The 24,585-nt window shown below is 48.2% G+C and overlaps 1 protein-coding gene across 3 annotated transcripts in view; it reads right to left on the bottom strand.

Moving 5' to 3' along the window:
* The window catches only part of MPRIP (myosin phosphatase Rho interacting protein), a 150,342-nt gene extending 129,120 nt beyond the window's left edge, over positions 1-21,222 (bottom strand). For all 3 annotated transcript variants that reach the window (XM_054571117.1, XM_054571115.1, XM_054571114.1), the window contains exon 1: positions 20,587-21,222. In XM_054571117.1, coding sequence (XP_054427092.1) covers positions 20,587-20,709 — 123 coding nt within the window. In that variant the 5' untranslated portion in view covers positions 20,710-21,222. The remainder of the gene's footprint in view (positions 1-20,586) is intronic.
* Positions 21,223-24,585: the final 3,363 nt, after the last annotated feature.

Below are 24,585 nucleotides of genomic sequence, written 5' to 3'. Positions count from 1 at the left end.
ATAAGCACCAGCCATCATTGCAGACCCTTTGAGAGGTCTGCACACACACACCCGCCTCCGTCATGCGATGTGAGCCAAACCATGCCAGAGCGGTCCTCTCCCAGACTCACCCAGGGCTCTCCAGCCCTGGGCAGCACCATCCTGTTGGCCATGCTGTTCTGGACCCAAACGACATGCCTCAGTGCGGGTACCACCTGCCAACATGAGCTCCCAGGGCCTGTCATCTGCCTCCAAAAGTCAGCAGAGAACAACTGGCCAATGCAAAGACACCCATAATTGTGCCACAGCCTCTGCAAAGGACTCAACATAATCAGGACCCAGGGCCAAGTGGCCAGGATGAAAAGCCCAGCCTCCAGAGTGAGAAAGGCTACTGATCACCAGCTGGTGGAAAGCCTCGATATGCGGCCTACAGAACAGACACCTGACCTAAGTGAGCACGACGGGGAGTCTTTAAAGTGCCAATTGTTTCCTCTCTCAGTCACATCTGTCCTACTCCCCACTGCCACCAGAACTGACACCATGTCTTATGAGGCTCCAGGTGTTGGGTTGGCCAAAAAGTTCATTTAGTTTTTTCCATGCAATGGCTCTAGTAGTGCTTACTTGTCTTTTGTCTTTAACTTCATTTGAAACAATTTTGTTAGACTATGTTGTAACAGCTGTCATATCGGCATGCATTTAAAAGAAACTTATCAAAATTGGTGAATTTTTGTGAAGCCATCTTAATACTGAAGATGGAAGAAAATATGCAACATTTTCATAGTATTATGCCTTATTATGTCAAGAACGTAAAAATGCAACTGAAACACAAAAAAAGATTTGTGCAGTGTATGGAGAAGGTGCTGTGACTGATTAAATGTGTCAAAAGCAGTTTGCAAAGTTTCTTGCACTATTGATAATTCTTTGCTGTGGGGCTGTCTTATGCATTGGAAGATGTTTGGCAGCAACCCTGGCCTCTACCCACTAGAAGCCAACAGCAGGAGAGAGCCAACATACTCAAAACATCCAAATCAAAAAAATTACTGGTGAAAATGAAAAAAAAAAGTATCTCTTATGGACTTTTTTGGCCATCCCAATACTTCACATCATTTACTCTTCAATCTTCACAACAAACCTGTGAGGTATGTACCGTATTACTATATCCACTGTATTGTACATACAAAGAAACAGAGGTGCATAGGAAGATTAAGTCACCTGTCTAAGGTCACAGAACTAGGGTGTGAGCCAAGGCCATCTGGCCCCATATCTGGCCCTTAACACTCAACACAGCCTCTCCATTTCAGTAGGCCATGCCTAAAGGTGAAGGCTCGAGCCACCCCAGCAGAAACACATTCCCAAGTGGAGTAGTCTCCTGGGCAGTCTAGTCCTGACTAAGCACATCACTAGAGCCTTCCCCAGACATCCTTGCAGCTGAGACCTAGGGACTGCGTGTGGCCCCTTTATGGAACTCATCACTACAGAATGAATCAATCACAAACCACCCTTCTACAAGCTGCCCACCTAGATTGGTCAAACCCCATGGGCATTAAGGAGCTGTCAAAGATAGTGGGGCTCTTTTCCAAAAGGAATGCTTCCTACCTGTGCAAAGATGTAAATGTGAGCACAGGCTCATACCTCTGCCCTACCCCAGGAAAAGCAGAGCCTCACAAGTAGGATAATCCTATAATTTATCATCCAAAGTAGGACACTTTGGGGAATGAACAGGGACTGTAGTAATTATGCCAGGATATAAAGCCCCAGACCTCTGAAGACACACAGAGTTTATCAACCTTTGCTGCCAAAGGCTGGTAATACAAAGATGACAAAGCCACTGCGAATACCCACAATGAAACAAAGGCACAAAAAGTGGAGCAATGGGAAAGGAACTCCACACAACGGTACTGAGAGGCATGGCCTGGGAGAGACTTCTATGAGGAATGAGCCAAGGACCAACTTCAGAAATGAAAGCCAGAGAAAAGCAACATAACTGAGCCAGTGTAAGGTCGGCTGGTATGTGCAGAGATTCGAAATGCTCTCCAGAGGCAGTGGCAGAGCTTTTACACATAGTGCTGCCCCCACCTGGCAGTGTGTGATGGGGTCCAGGGTTCAAAGACATTCCAAGAAAAAAGGACACATCCCAAGAACTCCACGAGGCCTGGTATCTTCAGGGCCCACTCCTCCACAGCTACCACGGAAGCCCCAAAACTCACAACAATCTCCTGAGAGTCCCATCCTCTCAGCTAAAGCAAAAGCAGCACAGGGTGGAGAAAAAGGCACTCAACAAATATTTGATGAAACAATGACCAGAGCTCTAAGCCATGTTATCTGATGGCCTGCTGGTTTGGCACAGAACGCCTCCCACCAATGCTGCCACACCTTTGACCACACCTGAATCCCAAGCTGTGTGTGTGCATATACACACATGCACACATAAGCGTATGTGAGAGAGTAAGGCCAATACCAGAACCATACAGCATGGTCCTAGAGATCTAAGGTACCCAAGACAGACAGCAGAATGGTGGTAGTGTCCATGGTGTAAGCTACACATGGATACCGAAGGTCAAACAGGAAAGGACAGGAGGATGGGAATTGAAGAGGTGAAATACAAGCATACTTCAGATGGTTGGACCTAGACCATCGCAATGAAGTGAGTCACATGAATACTTTGGTTTCCCAGAGCATATAAAAGTTATGTTTATACTGTTAAGTGCACAACAGTGTTATGTCTAAACAAAATGTCGTACATATCTTAATTTAAAAATATTTCATTGCTAAAAAATGCTAACCGTCACCTGAGCCTTAAGTGAGTCGTAATCTTTTTGCTGGTGAAGGATGTTGCCTCAATACTGACTGATGGCTGCTGCCTTATCACGGTGGTGGCTGCTGCAGGCTGGCGTGGCTGTGGCAATTTCTTGAAAGAACACAGAATAAAGTCTGCTGCATCGACTTACTCTTCCTTTCATGAACACATTCTCAATACATGAAATACTATCTTGATGGCATTTTACCCACAGCAGAAACTTCTTTAACAGGAGTCAATCCTCTCAAATCCTGCTAAGTTTACATAATATTCTAAATCCTTTGGTATCATTTCAACTATCTTCACAAAATCTTCACAGTAGATTCCATCTCAAGAAACCACTGTCTCTGCTCATCCATAGGAGCAACTGTTCACCCACTGAAGTTCCACCAGGAGATGGCAGCACTTCAGTCACAGGTCCAAGCTCCACCTGTAATTCTCCTTCTCTTGCTGTCTCCACCACGTGTGCAGTTCCTTCCTCCACTGAAGTCTGAGCCCCTCAAGTTATCCATGAGGGGTGGTGTCAACTTCTTCCGAACTCTTCTCAATGCTGATATTCTGAGCTCTTCCCATGAATCACCAATGTTTTTAATGGTATCTCAAGGGTGAATCCTTTCCGAAGGTTTTCAATTACTTTGCTCAGATCCACCAGTGGTATCACTATCTATGGCAACTGTAGCTTTACAAAATGTATTTCATTTTCTTTTTTTAATTAAAGATTTATTAATTTTTAGAGAGAGGAGAAAGGGGGGAGAAAGAGGGAGAGAAACTTGATGTGTCAGAGAAACAGCAATTGATTGCGACCTGGCCCGCAACCCAGGCACGTGTCCTGACTGGGAATCGAACCAGCATCCTTCGATCTGCAGGCTGGTGCTCTGCTGAGCACCACCGACCACACCAGCCAGGGCACAAAATGTATTTTTTAAATATCAACACCTGAAAGTCAAAATCACTCCTTGACCTGGGGCTGCAGTGTGGACGCCGGGTTAACAGGCATGAAAACAGCACTAAGCCCATTGCACACCTCCCTCCATCAGAGCTCTCGGCTGACCAGGTGCGTTGTCAGTGAGCAGCAATACATTGAAAGGAGTCTCTTTTCCTGAGCACAAATCTCAATAGTGGGCTTAAAATATTCAGTAAACCATGTTGTAAACAGATGTGCTGTCATAGAGGCTTTGTTGTTCCATTTATAGAGCACAGGCAGAGCAGATTCAGCATAATGTTAAGGGTCCTATTATATTTGGAATGGAAAATGAGCACTGACTTCAACCTAAAGTCACCAGCTGCATTAGCAGCTAACAAGAGAGTCAGCCTGTCCTTTGAAGCTCTGAAGCCAGACACTGACTTCTCCTCTCTGGCTATGAAAGTCCTGGATGGTGTCCTCTCCTAATACAAGACTTCTTTGTCTACAATGAAAATATGTTGTTATTACCTTCATTAGTTATCTTAGCTAGATCCTCTGGCTGACTTGCTGCAGCTCCTACATAGGCACTCGCTGCTTCATCTTGCACTTTTATGGTATGGGCATGGCGGCATGGCTTCCTTCCTCAAACCTCATGAACTAGCCTCTGCCGGCTTCCAACTCTCCTCCTGCAGCTCCCTCACCTCTCTCAGCCTTCAAGAGTTGAAGTGAGTTAGGGCCTTGCTCTGGATTAGGCTTTGGCTTAAGGGAATGTTGGGGCTGGTTTACTTTTCCATCCAGACCACCAAAACTTTCTCCCTATCAGTTTAAATAAAGCTGTTTTAATTTCTTATCAGTCATTTGCCTCAATGGAGTATCTTCTCCTTTGCACTCAGAGCTTGGCTAACTGTTTGGCACAAGGGCCTAGCTTTTAGCCTATCCTGGCTTTCGACATGTCTTCCTCACTAAGTTTAATCACTTCTTGCTTTTGATTTAAAGGGTGTCCAACCTATGGCCCACAGGCTGCATGGGGCCCGGGATGGCTATGAATGTGGACCAACACAAAATCATAAATTTACTTGAAAACTTTTTTATGCTCATCAGTTTTTGTTAGTGTCTGTGGATTTAATGTGTCACCCAAGACAACTTTTCTTCTCCCAGTGTGGCCCAGAGACGCCAAAAGGTTGGACACCCCTGAAAGCGAAAGTCATGCAACTCTCTACCTTTCATCTGAACACTCAGAGGCAATTGTAGGGTTATTATTTGGCCTAATCTCAATATTGTTGTGTGATGCTTCCCAAAAAAAATAAAATTAAGAATCCCAGTGTGTCACTTGAGGCCTCTCTAACATTCCCTTGAATCCCCTTCCTATCCACGTTTAGAGGGAGCAGGAGTGAACCATCACTACTAGATCGAGGGAGGCCTATGAAGATGAGAGATGAGTGAATGGCGGGTTGGTAGAGCAATCAAACACACACTGTATTCACTGATTAAATTTGCTGTCTTATATGGGCATGGTTCTTGGCACCCCAAAGCAATTAGTAACATCACTGATCACAGATCACTATAACAAATATAGTAATAATAAAGTTTGAAATATTGTGAGAATTACCAAAATGTGACAGAGACATGAAATTAGCAAATGCTATTAGGAAAATGGTACTGAATAGACTTGCTTGATGCATGCTTGCCACAAACTTAATTTGTAAAAACACTCAGTCTCTGGGAAGCACAATAAAGCAAAGTGCAATAAAATGAGGTATGCCTGTAACAGTTCGGCATATTGTGAATTATGACCACAAACCAAAAACAAGGTGGGGGTAATAACTGTTTGGGGACATAAATTTTTTGAGGTATAATTCACATACCATACAACATACCCACTTAAAATGTACAATTCAATAGTTTGCGGTGCATCCATCACAACAATCAATGTTAGAGCATTTCATCACCTCAAAAAGAAACCCTGTACCCTTTAGCTATCACTTCCCAAACCCTCTGTCCCCGACCCACACCTCAGCCCCTGGCAACCTCTAATCTACTTTCTGTCTCTAGAGTTGACTCTTCTGGATATTTCCTGAATGGAATTTGAAACAACATGGTCATTTGCAACTGCCTTATTTCACTTAGCATGTTTTCAAGATTCACCCATGTTTAGCATCTGTCAATATTTCATTCCTTTTTATGGCCAAATAATATCCCATCGCACATATGTGTCACGGTTTTTTATTTGTTGGTTTATTTGTTTGTTTGTTTTATCCATTCTGCACTTGTTGGGCATTGGGCTGTTTCCAGCTTTTGATGGCTGTTAACATCCTTGTACATTTGGTGACTGTTTTTAAACCTCCTTTTAAGAAACCAAAGAAGTAAATACCACTATCACTCTGAAGTTTGGACAATTAGCTCCTCCAAAGCCAAAAAGAGGAAAAAGGGTTGAAGAGGGTTTGGGGCGGGGGGTGTGTCCTGAAAGGTTCCTTATAAGCAGACTGGGGGGTGGGCAGCTCCAGCTACACAAACCAGGCTCAAGCAGAAAACCTGTCAGAGGAAACCTACAAAGGCCTTTCCACAAAGACTTGTGTACCAAAAAGGACATGGAAAGGCTGGAGAGGCCAGAGCAGGAAACGGGAGAGGAAGAAGGGGTAGGAAACACGTTTTCTTTAACAAAATTGGTGTAACTAAAAGATCCTAGTCCATGGGGATAGCTCTCATTAACATCAAAGACATCGAAATTCCGGTCCAGTCACCACATCCAAGGGCCAAGACTTGGGCATTTTAATTCCAAAGAGGCAGTTTTCCCAAGGCGGATTCTTAGGGTTGATCCAAGCTTCCCCAAAAAATAAAATTAAAAATCCCAATGTGTCACTTGACACCTCTCCAAGACTCCTTTGAATCCCCTTCGTGTCAACATGTTTAGAGCAAGTGGGACTCAACCACCACTCCTAGGCCAAGGAGTCTAAATCTTCCTCTCCGTCCTGACTTTTGACCTTAGTCCCAACCCTCTATCTCCAGGGAGAGGGGCCCTCCATCTGGCCACTTCCATGCCTCTTACTCATGTGTCCATACACCAAGCTTCAGGTCAGGAATTGGGATGGGGCTTGGAAATTATCAAGCACCACTCAATGAACAGATGAAAAGACCAAGGTCATCTTGCCTTCTGGCCATGAAGTAAATCAGTGGCAGGGCCAGAAGAGTGGTCTGATGCTGGCTGTAAATCCTAAGCTGCCTCTGGAGCCCCGCCATGGGCAGCAGGCACTGTAGCTGCTCCAGCCTCCATCCTCAAACATTCCAGTCATCTCTGACTCCTCCCTTCTGAAAGCTCCAGAGCACAGTGGTTAAACATCTTTTAGGCAAAGCGACCTCCTTTTCCAAGTCCCAGGCTTCTCTTCCAGTCAGAAGAATAAAAGCTACCCCATTGTTTTCCCAGGGAGGTCCCACCACCTGCTGTGCACCTTACTGGCACTTCAGTATGCCTCAGACAGCCCTAGGTTGTAGGAATAAGGGTGGGCTACCAGGAAAAGCAGGCACCGGTCTGCAGTGGCCCCCTTGTTACTCTCTGTCTGACACCTCGCTCAGGTGTCAGCCCAGATCCTGCACTTGCATCAACTCCATAATGACAGGCACATGCACTGCAGCTCCTATCAACGCACTCGGGCCTTCAAGAAAATGGCCCAAGTCCCAGAGACCCTTTTGGGGTCTGTGAGCCAAATCTACTTTCATAAAAGTACTAAGTCATCATTTGCTTTTTTCACTCTTACTCTTTAATATAATACAGGGTTTCCAGAGGCTACAGGACTTGATAATGCAACAGACTAAATGCAGATGATATGAGAATCCAGCTGTCTCCCATTATGACAGATGTTATGCAGAGATTGCAAAAAAGGTAAAATAATATGACTTTTCTCAAAGAAATTTTTTTGTGTGTGGAAAAGCTACTTTTCCAAATACAACTGTTATATATGTGAACATGTAGCAGGTTTATTTTTAAATGAATAAATACTTTTTAATTTCTCAGTTTTTATTTCTAATGCAGTAAATACCATATCACATAAACAAAAGCCTTTTGAGGGCCTCAATAATCAAGAAGTAAAAGGGGTCTGGAGAACAAAAGTTTGAGACCCAGTGACTGAGCCAACTACCCTACCCCCACAGTGGCACATCCTCAGATCATAATTGTCCTGTCCTGACCCCAAAACACCCCAGCTTCTGTCGTTGTTCTATTAGCAGTGTTGCCTCAGCCTGATAACACTTCTCTGGTTCTCTGTCAGACCAAATACAAATGATCCTTCAGGTCCACGTCCAGGTCTCTACTACTCAGAGTCCCTTCTCAACAGCATTGCCTTAGAGGCCACTTGTCACACCAGTCTTGCCCCCGGCAGCTGTATCACAGTGTATCCAGAAAGGAACAGAAAGGAACACACCACGCCGAGAAGCCTTCATGTCAACAAGGCAAGCCTCTGCCACGGAGAGGAGGGCTAGACAGGGGGCTGAACTCCACGCAGGTAGCACCTGCTTGTGGATCCCCTCCCCTGGGTCCCAGCCACTGAGGCTCAAACACCAAAGACCTTGGGTACTCTACAGGAGTACTGTACATGTATTAAATACATATGCTACCTAATGCTCTTTTGTATGCATCAAATATTTCATTATTTAAAAAATATTAATGTAAGGGTTAGAGTAAATCAATGTTTTTCAAACACTGAAGACTCCCAGAGGCCATGCTTCAAAGGCCACCGCAGAGCATGGGGTGGGGCAGGAGGCTGGGGTGAGGTGGTCTCACAGGTGGCTCCATTCCTCCTCCCAGCTTTCACATATGTGAGCTCCACATTCTGTTTCAAGGGGCTCCATGTTCTATCGCTAAAGAAATAAAATTTGAAAACTGGTAACAAAGTGGCAAACAGGCCAGATAAGGCCTCCTCCCTCTATCTGACTCCAAGGGCCCTCTGTCCAGCAGCTGCCCACGCATCTCCCCACTCGGCAGTACACTGGAGGCCCCCACGCAGTCTCGCCTTCAAGTCCCTTACTCCTCAGCCCCCTTCCCAACAATATTAAAGCCCCAACTTAGCTTCTTGGCGGCTCAGCTGATCTTCAAGTTAAATAGAAAGAGAAGGAGGGAATGAAGCTCAAAGTGGCTCGGCCACCCCTGTGCCCAGGCACAGCTGCCACCACCTCAAAGCCATACAGATAGTGCTTGCGACCTTGGGGGTGGCCCTGGGCCCCAGGCCTCCACTTTGGACTCCTCTAGATGAGGAGCACTGAGCTCTGGGCAGCACCATCTGGGCTCCACCATCCCTCCTGCGCCTTCTCCACTGCCCTCCCACCCAACGGTAGGTGGTGCTGAGGCCTGGCTTGATGCACTGACTCAGAACTCAGCACTAACAGAATTACCACTGGACCCGGCATCTGCACCTCAGATCTCTACCCAGAATAACTGGCAGTAGGTGTCTGAACAAAAACATGTTCAAGGCACCACTACTGACAGTAGCTGCAGGGTGGAAACACCCCAAATGTCCATTGTCAGATGAACAGAAAAACAGTTAGTCAGCCATAAAAAGCAATGAGTACTGACTCATGCTACCACACGGATGAACTCTGAAAACATGCTATGCGGGAGGCAAAAGGTCACATAGCCTATCATCCCATTTTGATGAAATTTCCACAATAAGTAAATCCACAGACACAGTAAGCAGATTGGTGGTTGCCGAAAACTGGGAGTGGGGAGCAGAGAGTAACCACTTAATAGTTACCGGTATTCTTTTGGGGAGATAAAATGTTTAAACTAGGGTGGTAGTGTTTGCACAACATTGTGAATGTGCTAAATACAGCTGAATGGTGCTCCTTAAACTGGTTAATTTTATGTTGTGTGAATTCCACCGAACTCCCCCTCCCCGCCACACACCCAGCTGGCCAGATCCAGGCACAGAGCCGGCCAAGGCACAGAGCTGATGGCCCGCTCTCCATTCTCCCGTCTCACTCCCCAACTGAGCCGCCCGCTCAACGCCCTGCCCGCACACATGCCTTGCGAGCCCGGATGCTCAGGACTCCTTCTCTTCCGACTGCAGCAGTTGAAGGAAGAGGGGGAAAGCGACATTTTAAAAAGCCTCTCCCCTGTTTGGTCTTGACGAGGAGCCCATGGCCATGGAATTTTTGGAACGTGACGCCATTTGTGGCAAAGAGAGGAATGCTGGAAAATGCGTGGGGACACATTTCTGGGGCAACAGCCTTGCATGAAAGAGTCACACCCTGTCACTCAAAAAGCAGTGCTTCCATTAAAAACAGGCAGGAAAAAAGAGGCAAGAAAAGTCTAAGTCAGCCCAAGCCTCATCCTCCAACCATGGCCTTCCCAGCATACACACCCCCTTCCAGCAGGACAGCCCCTGCCCCCCGAAAACGAGGAGACAAGGGCCACGCACACGCTAGTCCAGAAGGCCCTGCTGCTCTGACTCAGGTTAGCGTGGGAAACAGTGGAAGGAGGAGGCTCTGAGTCAGACTGTCTGGGTTTCCATCCCAGCTCCACCACTTACCTGTGTTGCCCTTGGCCAAGCTACAATAACCTCTTTCCATCTCAGCTTTCTAATTTTTCTGCTTCATAAGGCTGTCGTGAATATAAATGAGTTAATAGTGTCCTGGCATACAGCAATGACTGTTCGCTATGAATGGCACCACCATCTCAATAAATATTCCCAGAGCATGTCAACTGCTCCTTTGATTTAAATACAGGAAAACCTCTGCACCATGAAAAGGCTGCATGGCCATGCTAGCTGCCCCAGCTCCCTAGAGAGGACTTAGAAGTTCACAGGATTTCTAGGCAGGAAGGGAGACGTAGAGACTGAGAGTCAGGGGCTCTCTGCCAAGATGGCATCTGCCTATTAGAAGAGCTTGTTGTGCAAGGAGCCATTTCTACTTGTTAAGATCCTAAGAAGGGTCCCATCAGCCGAAGGCTGCACTCCCTTGGTAAAGGCTAAAAGGGCAGTGGGGAGGAGGCCGGAAGGATCCGCCTGGCTGGCTGAATCAATGCTGGTGACCAAAGGGCCAGGACCCATCGTGACTGGATCTCCCGCCCACCTGCCCAGTGATTTCGGACTGGACCTGGCCACTTTTCACCCGCATCTGGCCATTTCACCCAGGCCCCAAGGTACAAGGACTTTGATTCCCAGGTAATTGCTCCTGGGGACACCAGTGGGATAAGTGGCTTCTTTTAATTCCCCCACCTTGCTGATGGCAACACAGACACTTCCAATCCAAGTGACTTCTGAAATGGGTATCTGCCACTGCTATTCACAAGGACCTGCACTGTGTACATTCCTGGGCCTGGCAGAGGCTGCAGGCGGTTGCTGCGCTGGCCACTGGCTACTGCACCCTGAAGCAGCACCACCCTCTAATGGTAGCTCTTGGGTGGACAGCACCTGTCCTCTTCATTTCCTGCCCACTAAAAATTCTTAGAACTGATTCAATCTTCCATTGGGTTGACCGAAAAGTCCATTTAGTTTTTTCCATAAAGTAAAAGACATATTTTTCATTTTCACCAATAACTTTACTGATTTGGATATTCTGAGTATGTTGGCTATCTCCCACACAGTATAACGTTGATTGTTCTCAATGTCTCAGTTTGATCACTATCACCTTCAACTGGCCTACCCAACCGTGGAGCATCGTCCACCAAGAAATCTCCACCATGAAACTTCCCAAACCTCTTTTGACACATTAGATCAGTCATAGCATCTTCTCTGTATACTGCACAAATCTTTTCTTTTGCATTTCAGTTGTGTCTTTACCTTTCTTGAAATAATAAAGCATAAGACATAAAAAATGTTGCATATTTTCTTCCATCTTCAGTATTAAAATGGCTGCAAAAAAATTCACTAGTTTTGGTACGTTTCTTAAAAATGCATGCTGATATGACAGCTATCACAATACAATATAACAAAATTGTTTTCAATGAAGTTAAAGACAAGTACCATACTAGAGCCACCATATGGAAAAAACTAAACAAACTTTTTGGCCAAGCCAATATTTAAACATGGCTGAAAAGTCAAACCCAAAGAAGCAAAATGACTCTGGCCTTTCCAGTCCCTGGGGGCTAACATGAGGAACTTGCTAGGGTGATGCCAACCAGCACAGTGAGAGAGAAGCAGCCTAGACTTTTGATCTGTGGGTGTGGGGGTAGACAGAAATGGAGTGAGGGTCAGCTATCCCATGAAATCACAGAGGCAGGTCCCCTCTCCGGGGCAGTGCTTGCAAAACAAACCCCATTCACTGAGCGCCCACTCTATACCCAAGCATTTACAAATTCTGCACTTGCTATTTCTTGCACCATCCACCACCCTCATAGGCGCAGCACCAAATCATGGTTTTTAGAGAAGGAACACGGGCACAAACTGAGTAATTTATTCCATCAGCATTAAAATGGAGCCAGAATGTTAACCCAAATCTGTGCTGAACGTCTCCCCCACCCCAATTCCATTCCTTTACTTCAGCACATTTAACTGAAAAGTAGAACTGTGTCACCTTTCTAGGTCAGAGTGGGTCCCCAGACAGAAGACAACTAAACAGCCCAGCCCTACTGAGCCCGAGACTCCCTGCACCCAGCCTGAATGGAAAGGCTCTGGGTGTGGCACCCAGAGACCCAGGAGACGCGGGCTCTTTCTCTGGTTCAGATGGGACTGCCAGCGGCCCCTGCCCCGAGCCCCTTTAGCTTCGGGCCAGGACTATCAGGAGGTAAGAGACCAGGTCTGAAGGTGCACAAAAAGCCTTGCTGGCCTGCCTGTTAAAACCTATGCTTTAGGACCTACAGAGATCAAGGACAAAACTATTTCCTGATTCTGAATTCCTGTTTCAGAGGGAAAAACAGTACTTCCTGTTCAGGACTATGCTAAAGGTGTGGTCACTGCCACAGGCCAGCAGCCCATCTGGGGGAATATGGGATACCCCGAGGCTGAAGAGATTTCAGAACCTGTACAAGGACCTGCAAAATGTCCTGAACTGCCAGATTCCCAACAGGTATACCCACACACCTAGCAACTAAGGAAAGCAAGTCAGAGTAATGCCCTGTTTTTGATAGCAAAGGTTATCAGACAGGGAGGCCAAACAGGACTTTGGAAAAACCCACACTGGCCTTCCTGTGGCCCAGGCAGGCCACTGAATCTCTGAGCCTCAGCAGCTCCATTTGCTAACTGGGGGCAATCCCTCACTTGCTTAACAGTGGGAGATCACCCAGCCCCTGCGGATCCCTGGTCCCTCGGCTAGAAATTAGAAGTCCATGAAATAGCTCTGATTTATTTTGCAATACCCAGCCTTCTACAGAAACAGTACAAGTTTACAAGTCAAAGTGGCCTTTCCAAGGAGAGGGAGGACAGACTCCTGGCCACAAGAACATTGGCATGATGCCTCATGGGACCAAGTTCTGTATCACAGTCCATAGCTAGGCAGCTCAGTGACCTTGAGCAGGCCACCCAACTTCTCTGGTGGCCATCCCGCCACCAGCCCTACTCTCCTCCCTAGCTGTCAAGGGCAGAATGAGGCCACGGTGTCTAACACTTGATGCTGTGCAGTGGAGGCTTAGGAGGATTCGACAGGCCCCTGTGCTCCCTCTCACTACCGGCTGCCCCAAGGACTTGGGCAGGCCATGGTCCAGCCAGTGCAACATGCGAACGCCAAACTGAGCTTGAGGGGAGGAAGGACCCAGAGGGTTACAAGCTCCAGGCAAAAATCAGGCTGTGGTTTCATGTGAACTAGGATGACCCTGACTGAAAAAAACAAAACAAAACAAAACAAAACAAAAAAAAACAGTGAGTAGTCTGGAAGATTCCAGTTCCAGTCTACAGAGAAAAATGCCAGCGAATCAACGCACTGGCTCTCTCACTCCCACAGGAAGTGATAATACGATGTGGGCAGTGGGACTGGGCATGTAGGGGTTCCATCCCAGGGCAGCTGTGAAACCACCTTGGATGATTTCACAGAAACCTCAAATGCTAAAAATGGAAGAACCACAAAATCTAGAGAAGTGACAGGAGGCTGCAGGGATGAGAAGCAGAGGAGGCCACACCAAGAATCCAAGCTCCAGGCTCCTACCCCATGTAGCCCAGAACTGTGTCGCTTTTTTGGTTTCATGCATGGCATTTCCACATGCAATTCCTTTGAGTGAAAGACTCCAAGACTTAATGAAAGTTTGAAAACCACTGACATGGTCCAACTTTGTCATTTCATATGGGAAAGTGAGGCCTGGAGAGTGAGTTTCCAAGGATAAACGAAAAGCCTGTTTTCTCAGGTTGAATGCTTCCAAATTAGCATCCAGTGCTCTTTGCACCTCTCCCTACCCACCTACCTCCCCCCACCCCCGCCTCCAGCATCAGGATGTCGCAGTAGAAGTTACTTTCCTGTGCATCTTTTCCCTGGTTGCAATGTGCTCTCCTCTCTTTCAAGGCTGAATGGCAGCTTGGGAACAATTTAAAGATAAACACTCCAAGTGAGATTTCTTTATTTCTGCTAATCGACATCAGAGTCCTAGTAATCAAGAGAGAGCCCAAAGAAAGGCTATCCCCACCGGAATGGCCCTCAGGATGCTTCCTAGAATATTAATTACCACAAAGGGGGCTCAGCGACCTCCACTGACCTGGCCAGCACCCTTCCTTCATTCCATTAGCACAGCACACCACCCCCTGTACACAGACTATGTGTGGGCACCCGCTTTATGGGCAAGAAACCGAGGCACAGAACGTAAGTGACCTTCCTGGGTCACTCTGCACGGTTTGTGCCAAGAATAGAATATAGGTCTTTCATTGTAGTCCTTCTATGCAGCAAGGGGAAAAGAATTCAGAGACAAAGGTCAAGTAGCAGGCTAGACACAGTGGGGGAAGCAGCTAGGATACAGCTGCAAAGCACTCAGCAAAGACAAAGGGCTGTGTGAGATGCAGTCACCACATCCAGCAATGAGCCTAGCAGAGCCCACCAGCCTGCCCCCCAGGTTCTCACTCTCCATAGGACAGGACAGCGTGGCCCTAGTTGGCACCCTCCTCCCATCTGCCCCTGGACAGGAAGTGGGTTATCAGAGGCCCAGAGCTCTCAACCACACTAAAAATAATCACCAAAAAATAATGTAACATTCAAGAATCCCTAAAAGTTGGCAAAAAGACACTAAGGGGGTGGGGGACACAAACAGGAGTATTGAGAGAACCAGTGTCTGTACAACAGCCCATGGAGGTGAGAAACCTGCGGCACAGCCCGCCCTGCGCTCCTCCCTGGGGCTGGAGGGGCCCAGCCCCGGCTGCTGCAGCCCCGGCTGCCTGGTGTTGCACTGCAGGCACCGGCTGCTCGCGGCCATCGGGCCCTTGGAAAGTGGCTGCTCTGAACTGAAAGGTGCCCTAATAGTAAAACTGCACATAACTTAACATGTTGGAATGATAATATTTTGGATATGTTAGGTTAAGTAAAATCTAATTAACTTCACCTGCTCCTTTTTATTTTTTGAATATGGCAACTAGAGAATTTTAAATTATATATATGGCTGGTCTAACCCAGAGGTTGGCAAGCTAAGTTTGGTAGGCCAAATCTAGTGCACTGGCTTTTTAAGGCTCCAAACCAAGCATGGCTGTTATATTCCTAAATGGTCATACTGTATAAGTACCTATGTCAACTCTTTGATGTAGCCTGTTGGTCTACAAAGCCTAAAACAGGGACCCCCAACTCCTAGGCCATGGACTGGTACTGGTCCATGGCCTATTAGGAACCAACTGCACAGCAGGAGGTGGGGGGATCAGTGAAGCTCCGCTTGCATTACTGCCTGCCTGCCTGCTGTCCGCCCCCCAACCCTGGCCACCTCCCCATTCAGCTGGAAAAATTGTCTTTGATGAAACCAGTCCCTGAAACCAAAAAGACTGGAGACTGCGGGCCTAAAATAGTATTTACTATCCGGCACTTAAAAAAAAAAAAAAAAAAAGTCAATCCCTGATCTAGACTCCAGAACAATTAAATATTTCCTCCAAATGATACAAGTAGCAGGTATGTGTGCCATGCGCATGCCCTTGTGATTATTTTGTACCTTTTTTTATTAAGGTAAAATTCACATAACATGAAATTAACCATTTTAAGGTGAACAATTCAGTGGCATCTAGTACATTCACAGTGTTATGCAACCAGCGTCTCTCCAGGTCTAGAACATTCCATCACCACTAAAATAGAATCCTGATCCCATTAGTAGGCACTCCTCATTCCACCTTCCCCCAGCACCTCGAGAACCACTAATATGCATTCTGTTTCTATGGATTTACATCTTCCAGATATTTCATATAAATTAAATCAATTTACATCATGTTTTTGAGGTTCAATCATGTTGCAGCATGTTGAAGCATGCAGCAAGTACTTCACCCCTCTTTATAACTGAATAATATTCCAATGTATGGATATGCCACAACTTGTTTATCCAACCCAATGAACACTTGGGTTGTTGCTATGTTTTGGCTACTGTGAATAGTGCTATTACAAGCATATGCATAAAAGCATTTGTTTTATAATCTTGGGAAGAAGAACTTCATAAGCATGAAATTAAAACTACAAACTATGAAGGGAAACATAGAAATTAAAGTGCATTCATGTTTAAAACTACCTTATGATAAAGAGAAATAACAATACATAAAAATTAAGGAGAGGTGTCACATTAATATCTAGAGCAGGAGTCAGCAAACCACAGCTCAGAGGTCAAATCCCACCAACTGCCTTGCTTTGTAAATAAAGTTTTAATGGAAACAGCCGCTTTTCATTAGCTTATGGATTGTCTACAGTGGCTTTGCACAGCAGCTTTTGCACTGTAACAGGAAAGTTGCAACAAAGGTTGTATGACCTAAAAGGTTAAAATATTTACTAACTGGCCTGATACAGAAAGTTTGTGGACCCCTGACCTAGAGTATATACAGCTCCTACAAATCACTGGAGGGAATAGGGGTGGGAACTAACTCAATTTAAAAAATGGGCAAACAGTATGAACTGACAATGCCCAGAAGAAATAAAACATATTCAATAATTATAAAAAGAGGCTTAACTTCATTTGTAACTAGGGAAAATACTAAAGAATTAAATCAGTTGGAAATAAATAAGTTGGTAACATCCAACCCTGGCAATGGTATGACAGAGCCATTTTAGAAAGGCAGTTTGTTGATTATCTATTAAAAAAGAACCAAACAGTAATGCACTTGATGTCAACTCGGTCTTTTTTTTTATTAAAATATTTGCCCCCAGAGAAATCCCTGCATTCATGCAGGCAACACATACATCCAAAAGCATTTGGAAAGCTGTTTGCTGAAGTATTCACTGTCTGTAACAGCAAAACCCAGAAGTAACCTTGCTGTCCGTCAGCAGAATAAAACTGTAATACATACCTGATGGTGCACTATACCAAATGATTTCGGTATATTTTAATACCTTAAAAATGTTGTAAGACATGTTACCAACCAAAAAAAAAAATAAAGTTGCAAATACATACATGCATGTTAGCTTCAAAAAGGTTTCAACTACGCATCTGAGTCCATATGCACAGGGGAACCGCAGGATGAGTGGCCACCTGCGACCCGAGGCTGGGCCTGCAGGGCGCCATGACGGGCAGCGGAGGCCTGCTGCCTATGACTCATCCTGGGTCGCTCTGAATTCCAGCGGTGAGGAGAGGGGAGGACTGCCGGGTCCGAGCCAGTAATCTCAAGGTCCCTGGCGGGGTACCCGAAGCCTGTCCTCCAAGGCACCTTTTGTAACATAATCATCTCTGACACAACTCTCCTCACCACGTGTTTATGGGATGGCCACTGCAGACCCTTAATATGAGTAGGGAAAGAACCATGGATGAAGAATCCTGACCATGTTCCTGCACTGGGCAAGCTGCTCCCTTCCCTGGGGTTCAGTGTTCTCATGGTTAAAAGTAGCTTAGCTGATCTTAAATCTCTTCCAGGTCTAATGCTATGATGCAGTTCCTGGAAGGGGTTTCTGCACCTCTCTGGGGGGAAAACAAACAGAACCCACAGCTGTGGAAATAAGCTCAAATCAGAAGGCTCAGAGAAATGTCTACCCCTGGGATGATGACATCCCAGGGCAAAAGCCTCTCTCACTGCCTCACTGATCTCAGTGCCCTTACCTCTTAGAGAGGAGGTGGCCTCAATTATCACTGATCTATCTTCCAGTCTTGATGGTCTAAAATAAACCCAGGGCAGGGAAGGGAGCAGGAAGCAGGGACTTGGGGGAGACTGATGGGAACCAATTGGCTGAGGTTTTCTAAAACAGCCATGAGGATGAGAGTCAGGAGCCTGGGAGGGGGCGGGGAACGGATGCAGAGAGCAGCAAGCAGCTAAGGCTGCTGGCAACAGCTGTGTCTCCCTCCTCTTTTCAAGAGCAGTTTCTTCCTGAAAGATCCCAGAAGGCAGAAGGCTGACCTAATCTCACCCGGCACAAATAACCCCACTCATTATTTCAGAAACTACCATTCCACTTGTGCCCTGGAACTCAGGTCTGTTTTAAAACCCACAATTCAACTGTCAGTGCAGTGAAAAAGAAAAGTACTTGAAATTCATGACCCCACTCCTTTGAATCAAATTAATAATTAATAGATTTTTAAAAATTTCTTAACAGATTGAACTCAAATATGCAGATTCCATCCTAGTTTATCTAAGCTTAAGGATCAGGAAATAAGTACCCAATTTACTGATTTGGGCAGTTGCCTGAAATAACCAGGGAACTCTTAGAACAACCCTTGCTGCCCAGGGGGTATCTCAGTTGGTTGCACATGGTCTCCACAGGCCAACATTGTGGGTTCAATCCCTGGTCAGGGCACATACAAGAATCAACCAATGATTGCATGAATAAGTGGAACAACAAATTAGTTCTCTCTCACCCTCTCTCTTTCTCTAAAAAAAAAAAAAAAAAAAAAAAAAAAAAAAAAAAAAAGGGAAGGAAAGAAAAAAGAACAATGCTTGCCAACCTCAGGAACTTCCTAAATCCAAGTTTACTATTCTGTAGGTGTTTTTTGGGTTGTTTTTTAAATTGTGAAAAAAAAGCGTCTAGTAAGATATCAGAAAAGTCCTTCCTTTTCACCACAGCCGGGTGAGTGACGTAGGTCAGATAGCTCTACTCCCAATTTACAGAAAAAGAAATGAACTATACAGAGGTAAAGGGACTGTTCAAGGTCACGCGGCTGAAAATGACAGCCAAGACTAGAAGCAAGGCCTCCTGACTGCTGGTCCAGAACCTCATCCTCACAAACTGCTTCCCAGAAACAGGCATCCAGTCAGGAAGAGGGAGTCTCCCCTAGGAGCCCAGCCCACAGCTGGGAAGACCTTCCCAGGAAGCAGTGCCACGCTTCCGAGCTGACCCGACAATCCTAACAATCCTCTGACTCTGCAGCCCTCAGCGTTCGGGTAAGCTTTTTTTTCTTTTTTTTTTTTTTAAGATGAAAGGAGTCTTTTCCTGGCTGTTGGGAACCTGACCTCAGAAGAAGGCACTCAAGTCCCAGGCAAAACTCCTACCTCGCCACCCAACTCTCCACTCTGCTCAGCCACGTAAACAAGCCAAACCCTGTGAGCACCTCAGTAGCATTAAAAACGACCCGGCTGGTGCACTTCCAAGCAGTTGTCTCCCTTCTAGGGGTTCTTCTGAAAGAGCAGGGGCTAACCTGGCGCCCCGACCCCCGAGTGGGACGGGCAAGGAGCTCCCCCGGTCTCATGCAGGGGCACGACAGGGAGCTCCGAGGAGGGAGACTGGCGGGGAGGGCGGGGGGGGGGGGCACGGACTCGCCCCGAGGGGCTGCAGACCAGGCTGCCGCAGGCACCCCCGGGAAGCGGACGCCCCCGAGGCCGCCGCTGTTCCGAGCCCGGGACCACGGGCGGCTCGGGCCGCAAGGCTCCCAGAGGCCAGCGGGGACGGCAGCCCAAAGCCTGGGGAGCTGTTCCCACACAGATTCCCTCACCTCCTACGTCACTCCAGGGATGGGGGCCCCCGGACTCTGTATTTTTAAAGACTGTGACTCCGAGGCAGGTTTGGGAGCTACCGAACGATCCTTACGCCCTTGTTTGACAGATAAAGCAAGAAGGCAGCCGACTTTCCGCAGGACCCACAGGTCTCCTCACTCCTCGCTCCTCGCCCAGCGACCGGAGAGCCGGGCCGGAGGGGGTGGGGCGGGGGCGCGAAAAGAAGCCCCAGCCCGGCGGCCTCCGGTTTAGGTTCAAGAGCAAGACCCTCCTCCGCAGACTTCAGGACCCCTCAGCTCTCCAGCCACTGACAGTGACAATGACAGAGAAAAAGGGCAGCCTGGGTCTCGCCCGGGGAACCCGCAGTCGCCCGGCCGACCGGGCCCCTCGGGGCGGACAAGTCTAAGTTCGGTCCTAAGACAGACTCTGAGGGGGGTCCTGTGAAGCAGCAAGACATCCTAAAGCGCTTTGTTCTATCAAGAAACACCAGGCGTTTTTGAGTCACCCAAAAAGCATGAATCACACGGCAGGATGGGAACGGGAAGGATGTTATTTTTCGGCATACTTGAGGATTTTTCCCTTTGTCCCGAGTCTATCAATACACTTCTCGCCCTCCCCCCGACTCCGCCCTCCCCCAAGGACTCACGCACGTTTTCTGCTTTTTTATTTTCCCCAGGAGCCTTCGGGGGCACCCCCACCCCCGCCCGCCTCGGGAACGGGGCAACGTCCGCTCTTTTCCGCAGCAGGGCTGTGGTCTCACAGGCGTCAGGACGGGGGGTGCGGGCGGGGGTGCGGGGAGGCGCCGGCGCCCCGGGCGAGGCACTCGCGCCCGCCTCGGCCGACCGCTGGAGACACTCAGCGCGGCGCCCGGTAACTTCCACCCCACGGGGACGCAGGAAACGGCGGCCACACTGCGCGGGGCCCGGGTCTCCGTCTCCGGGGCAGCCCTGGGACCCCCACCCCCGCCCGCTCACCTGCGTCAAGTCCTCGTCGTTGAGCAGATGCGACTCGCGGGGCTTGAAGCAGTTCTGACACTTGCTCTTGTTGAAGATGTTGGCCTGGAATTTCCTGCACGGGTTCTCCTTGGCTGCCGACATGGTCGGCGCGGCGGCGCGACGAGGCCCGATGGCCCGGTCCGGCGCGCTCCGCGGCGGACGGCGGCTGGAGGGGCGGCGGCACCATGCACGGCGGGCTCCGGAGACAGGCCGGGCTCAGCGCCGGCGCCGCGGCATGCCCTCGCCGGCCGCCGCCTTACAGCCCGGCCGCGGACGCAGGCCGGAGCGCGTCCCCGGCGGTCAGAATGGCTTCTCGGGCCCCGGGATGAGGGCCAGGCCTTTCCTCGCACGACGGCGCTGCGATGCACGGCGCGCCCGGGCACCTCCACGCCGGGCCCCGCGCCCCGGGCCCTCACAGAGAGCGCGGTCCCCGCCGCCCGCCCGTACAGCCACCGCCCGGCCGTCGCGGGCCCATGGACGCGGCCTTCTGGGCCCGCTGCCTCCCCGCGCTCGGGCACGCCTCTCAGGTACCGGGTCGCTGCGGGTCCCTGCGGTCGGCACCGCCGCCACTGCCCCCCGCGCCCCGCGGCCGCAGCAAATGGTAGCGAAGCCTCGCGCACTGCCGGAGCGGGGCGGGGCGGGCGGGTGGGCGGGCGCGGGGGAGGAGGAAGCCAGAGGAGACGCGCGCGGGGCGGGGCCGCGCTGCAGGCGCGATCGGCGGCCCCGTGGACCAATGGCAGCGCCGAGCTTCAGCTAACAAAGAAACCCCTCGGCCAATGGAAACCGGGGGAGGGGACAAAGGGCAGCCGGGCGTAAGGTAACTTGTGTAGGCGAGGAAGGTGGGGCGCCGGGATGGGACGTTCAGGTTTGGTGGACTGGTGCCCCGGCCGGCAGGGTTCTGACAGCTGCGGCGGCTGGAGCGGGGGCGGGAGGCTGTGGGGGTTAGGGGTGGACCGACCTCCCGGCGGGCTCTCTACAGACCTCTCACTTCCAACACTGTCTCACCATGTCCATCTGGTCACCCGAACCCAGCCTGGAAGGGATTGCTTTAACACCTACTGTGTGCCAGCCCTCTCCGCCTCCATCATAGAAACCATACTCAGCATTCCAAGTGCTTGGTATGCATTAAAGTTTCACGGTCTCTCCATTACCATCCCCATTTTACTCAGGAGGAAACTGCGGCGCAGAGAAGTTAAGAAATAGGAGGTAGGGTTTCAAGGGATGACTAAAAGAAGAGCTGTCAGTTCTATTATGGGAGATTAGTGAGGGCAGACTCTGCGCCAGACACTGAAGTAGGAATTTTCACCCCCATTATGTGCCTGAGGAAATTAAGGCTCAGACTCCCGAATTAACTTGTGCAGTCTCCTGGCCAAAAGGCCACCTGGAGAAGAATGTGAAAGAGGCACAGGCAGAATATTCAGGAGCCCAAAGAGGGGAAAATACGCTACGCTCTTCGGGAATATAGGAGCACTTCAACGGGGTAGGGAAGTTGAAGCAGATGGTGAGAAACTGAGGAGGAAGGAGTAGGACGGATGAGGCTGAAAGGACCCATGATTGTCAGAGCACCTAGGGCCTTGGATTCCAACCTCAGGCATGTAAATGTCATCGCGCTGGCAGCCAGGAGTCAACCCCGGGAGTCTTTAAACAGGGGGAGTGAGCTAACAGCCCTTACAGAGGAGGTGACATTGAAGCATGTGTTAGTGGCAGCGATAGCAGCTGTTGCTTAGGGAATGGGAAGGTTCTAGGAGAAGCAGAAAATGCTTCCAGAGCTAGGTACTTTTCCACTGATCATCTGGTGAATATTTCAGGGAGGCAGATTTCAATTTAGTAAGATGCTTTCCTGCAAAGAGAACTAAGGGAAGGTGGGTCCAAGTCTTGAGTGGCCTGAGAAAGAAAGGGCAGCACTACCCCTCACTAACTGTGTGGTCTTGGGTAAGTCCCCTCCCCTGCCTGCTGCCTCAGTTACCTCATCTACACAATTGGCATGATTGTGTGGTTGTTGTGAGCATTACATGATATAATGCTTGTTAATGTGTGAATTAAACACAGGGTATTTATTGCACAATTATTGCAACTTTCTGTTGGTTTAAATCTTTGCAAAGTAAGAGTGTGTTTGTGTGTGTGTGTGTGTGTGTGTGTGTGTGTGTGTGTAGCAGGGTAGACAGACAATTCTTGCTTGTGTAGAATACTCAGAATCTGATACCAGTGGTGGCCTCTAGGGAGGGAGCTGGGTGGTTGAGAGGTGACCTACTTTTAATTCTCACTGTAAGCCCTTTTGTTCCCTTTGGATTTGGTATTGTGTGAATGTACGACTTGTTTTAAAACAATTTTTAGAAGTCCTACCCATGCCTCAAGGCCAACTCAATGGCCACTTCCCTTAAGAAAATGCTTGGCATGTTCTGCTCAAGTCAGTGGACACATTGAGCACCTGCCCTGCACAGGACAGGTCCACAGCACGGGGTACAGAAGCCTTTGATCCAAGGTGGCTGAAAGGAGCTCACACTTGAGCAAGTGGAGAAATAGGAGGCAGACAGACAAATTCAAGCCGGGGTGCTGAGGAGATCCAGGCGAGGGCACCCGGCTTGCGTATGCAGCTTCAAGGACAGCTCCTTTGGAGGAAGCAGTGCCTGGGCTGAGTAAGACCCAGCCAGGAGGAGGGAGAGGGGAGGCATTCCAGGCAGGAGCTCAGGGTAGGGGCTCAGGGACTTGAAAGCAATGGGTGTGTCCTTGAATACAAGCACCTTGATATTACTGGGCAGTTCAGAGAGATGAGAGTAATAAGCAACGAGAATGATTGGGAGGATTTAATAGATGGTGCACGTGGAGGGTTAGCATATACATATGAATACCTATTATGACAGATTAGAGTTCAGCCTCTTCAGGGAGATGGGTGTTGTTATTGTATAATTATTATTTTATCGCCATTTTACAGAAAACACATATGAGGCTCAGGGTGTTTAAAGAACTTATCTGTGGTCAGAATATAGACCCTTTCAGTGAGGATTCAAGCCCTCACAGGCCACACCAGAGTTGCCTGGGCAGTGGAGAACCATTAACTTGTTATTTTTTAAGATAAAAATAGTAAGGGCTGTTGGTTTGGAGAATAAATCAGAGGCAGAAGACTGGAAACGTGCTCAATCAGGAAACTACTACAATAGCTCAGAGAGTAGAGAAGATAGGAACATGAACTAAGTACAGCATCAGTGGAAGTAGAAGAGAATGAATGGAGGAAATATTTAGGAGGTAGAATAGCTACATTTAACTTTTCACTATTCTAGTCTCCCAAACTTGACTAGACTGTGAGCACGGTGAGGAGACCGTAAGTAGGATCTGGGTTCCTACTACAGTTCTAGTGCCTAGCTCAGTGCCTGGCACAAGGTGAGTTCTCAAAAAGCACATGCAAGTAAATGAATGAAAACTTATTGTTCTGTCTTTTATTGCCTTATCTCCTATGCCAGATTATAAAATCCATACAAACAGGGTCTGTGTTTGATAGTCTTTGGTTCCGTTTCTAGGGACTTAGAACAGCACTATGCACCAGGGCAAATAGGGCAAACATGTAAGCATTTCATGGGCTGTACACTTAAGATGTGCTTGCTCACTTTATTGTATGCATCTCAATGTATGAGCATAATGTATATCTGAAAGAAATAATAAACAAAGAAACAAACGTGCAAAAAGTTGCCAATTCACGTGGGCCCAAAATGCAGGTGAACTCTGCTCTGTGCATCTGACAGCTGCCCTGGGAAGCGTCTTGCATCCTGTGAGGGAGGACTTACATGCCCACTCTCACATCCAGCTAGAGAGCACGCCAAGAAACATACGTAGTCACACACCCACACACGTAGCTGCTATTTGATCTCTATCACCACAGACTGGTCTAGTCTGACCTTGAACTTTATGTAAGTAGAATCTGTACTCTCTGTCTGGCTTTTCTCACTCAGCAGTAGGTCTGTGAGATTCACCTGTGTTGTGTGT

This window comes from Pteronotus mesoamericanus, unplaced genomic scaffold, assembly GCF_021234165.1.
Source record: "Pteronotus mesoamericanus isolate MK-2021 breed Mesoamerican mustached bat unplaced genomic scaffold, CSHL_Meso_final contig_22, whole genome shotgun sequence".
NCBI lineage: Eukaryota > Metazoa > Chordata > Mammalia > Chiroptera > Mormoopidae > Pteronotus > Pteronotus mesoamericanus.
This window is presented reverse-complemented; position numbering and strand designations above follow the sequence as displayed.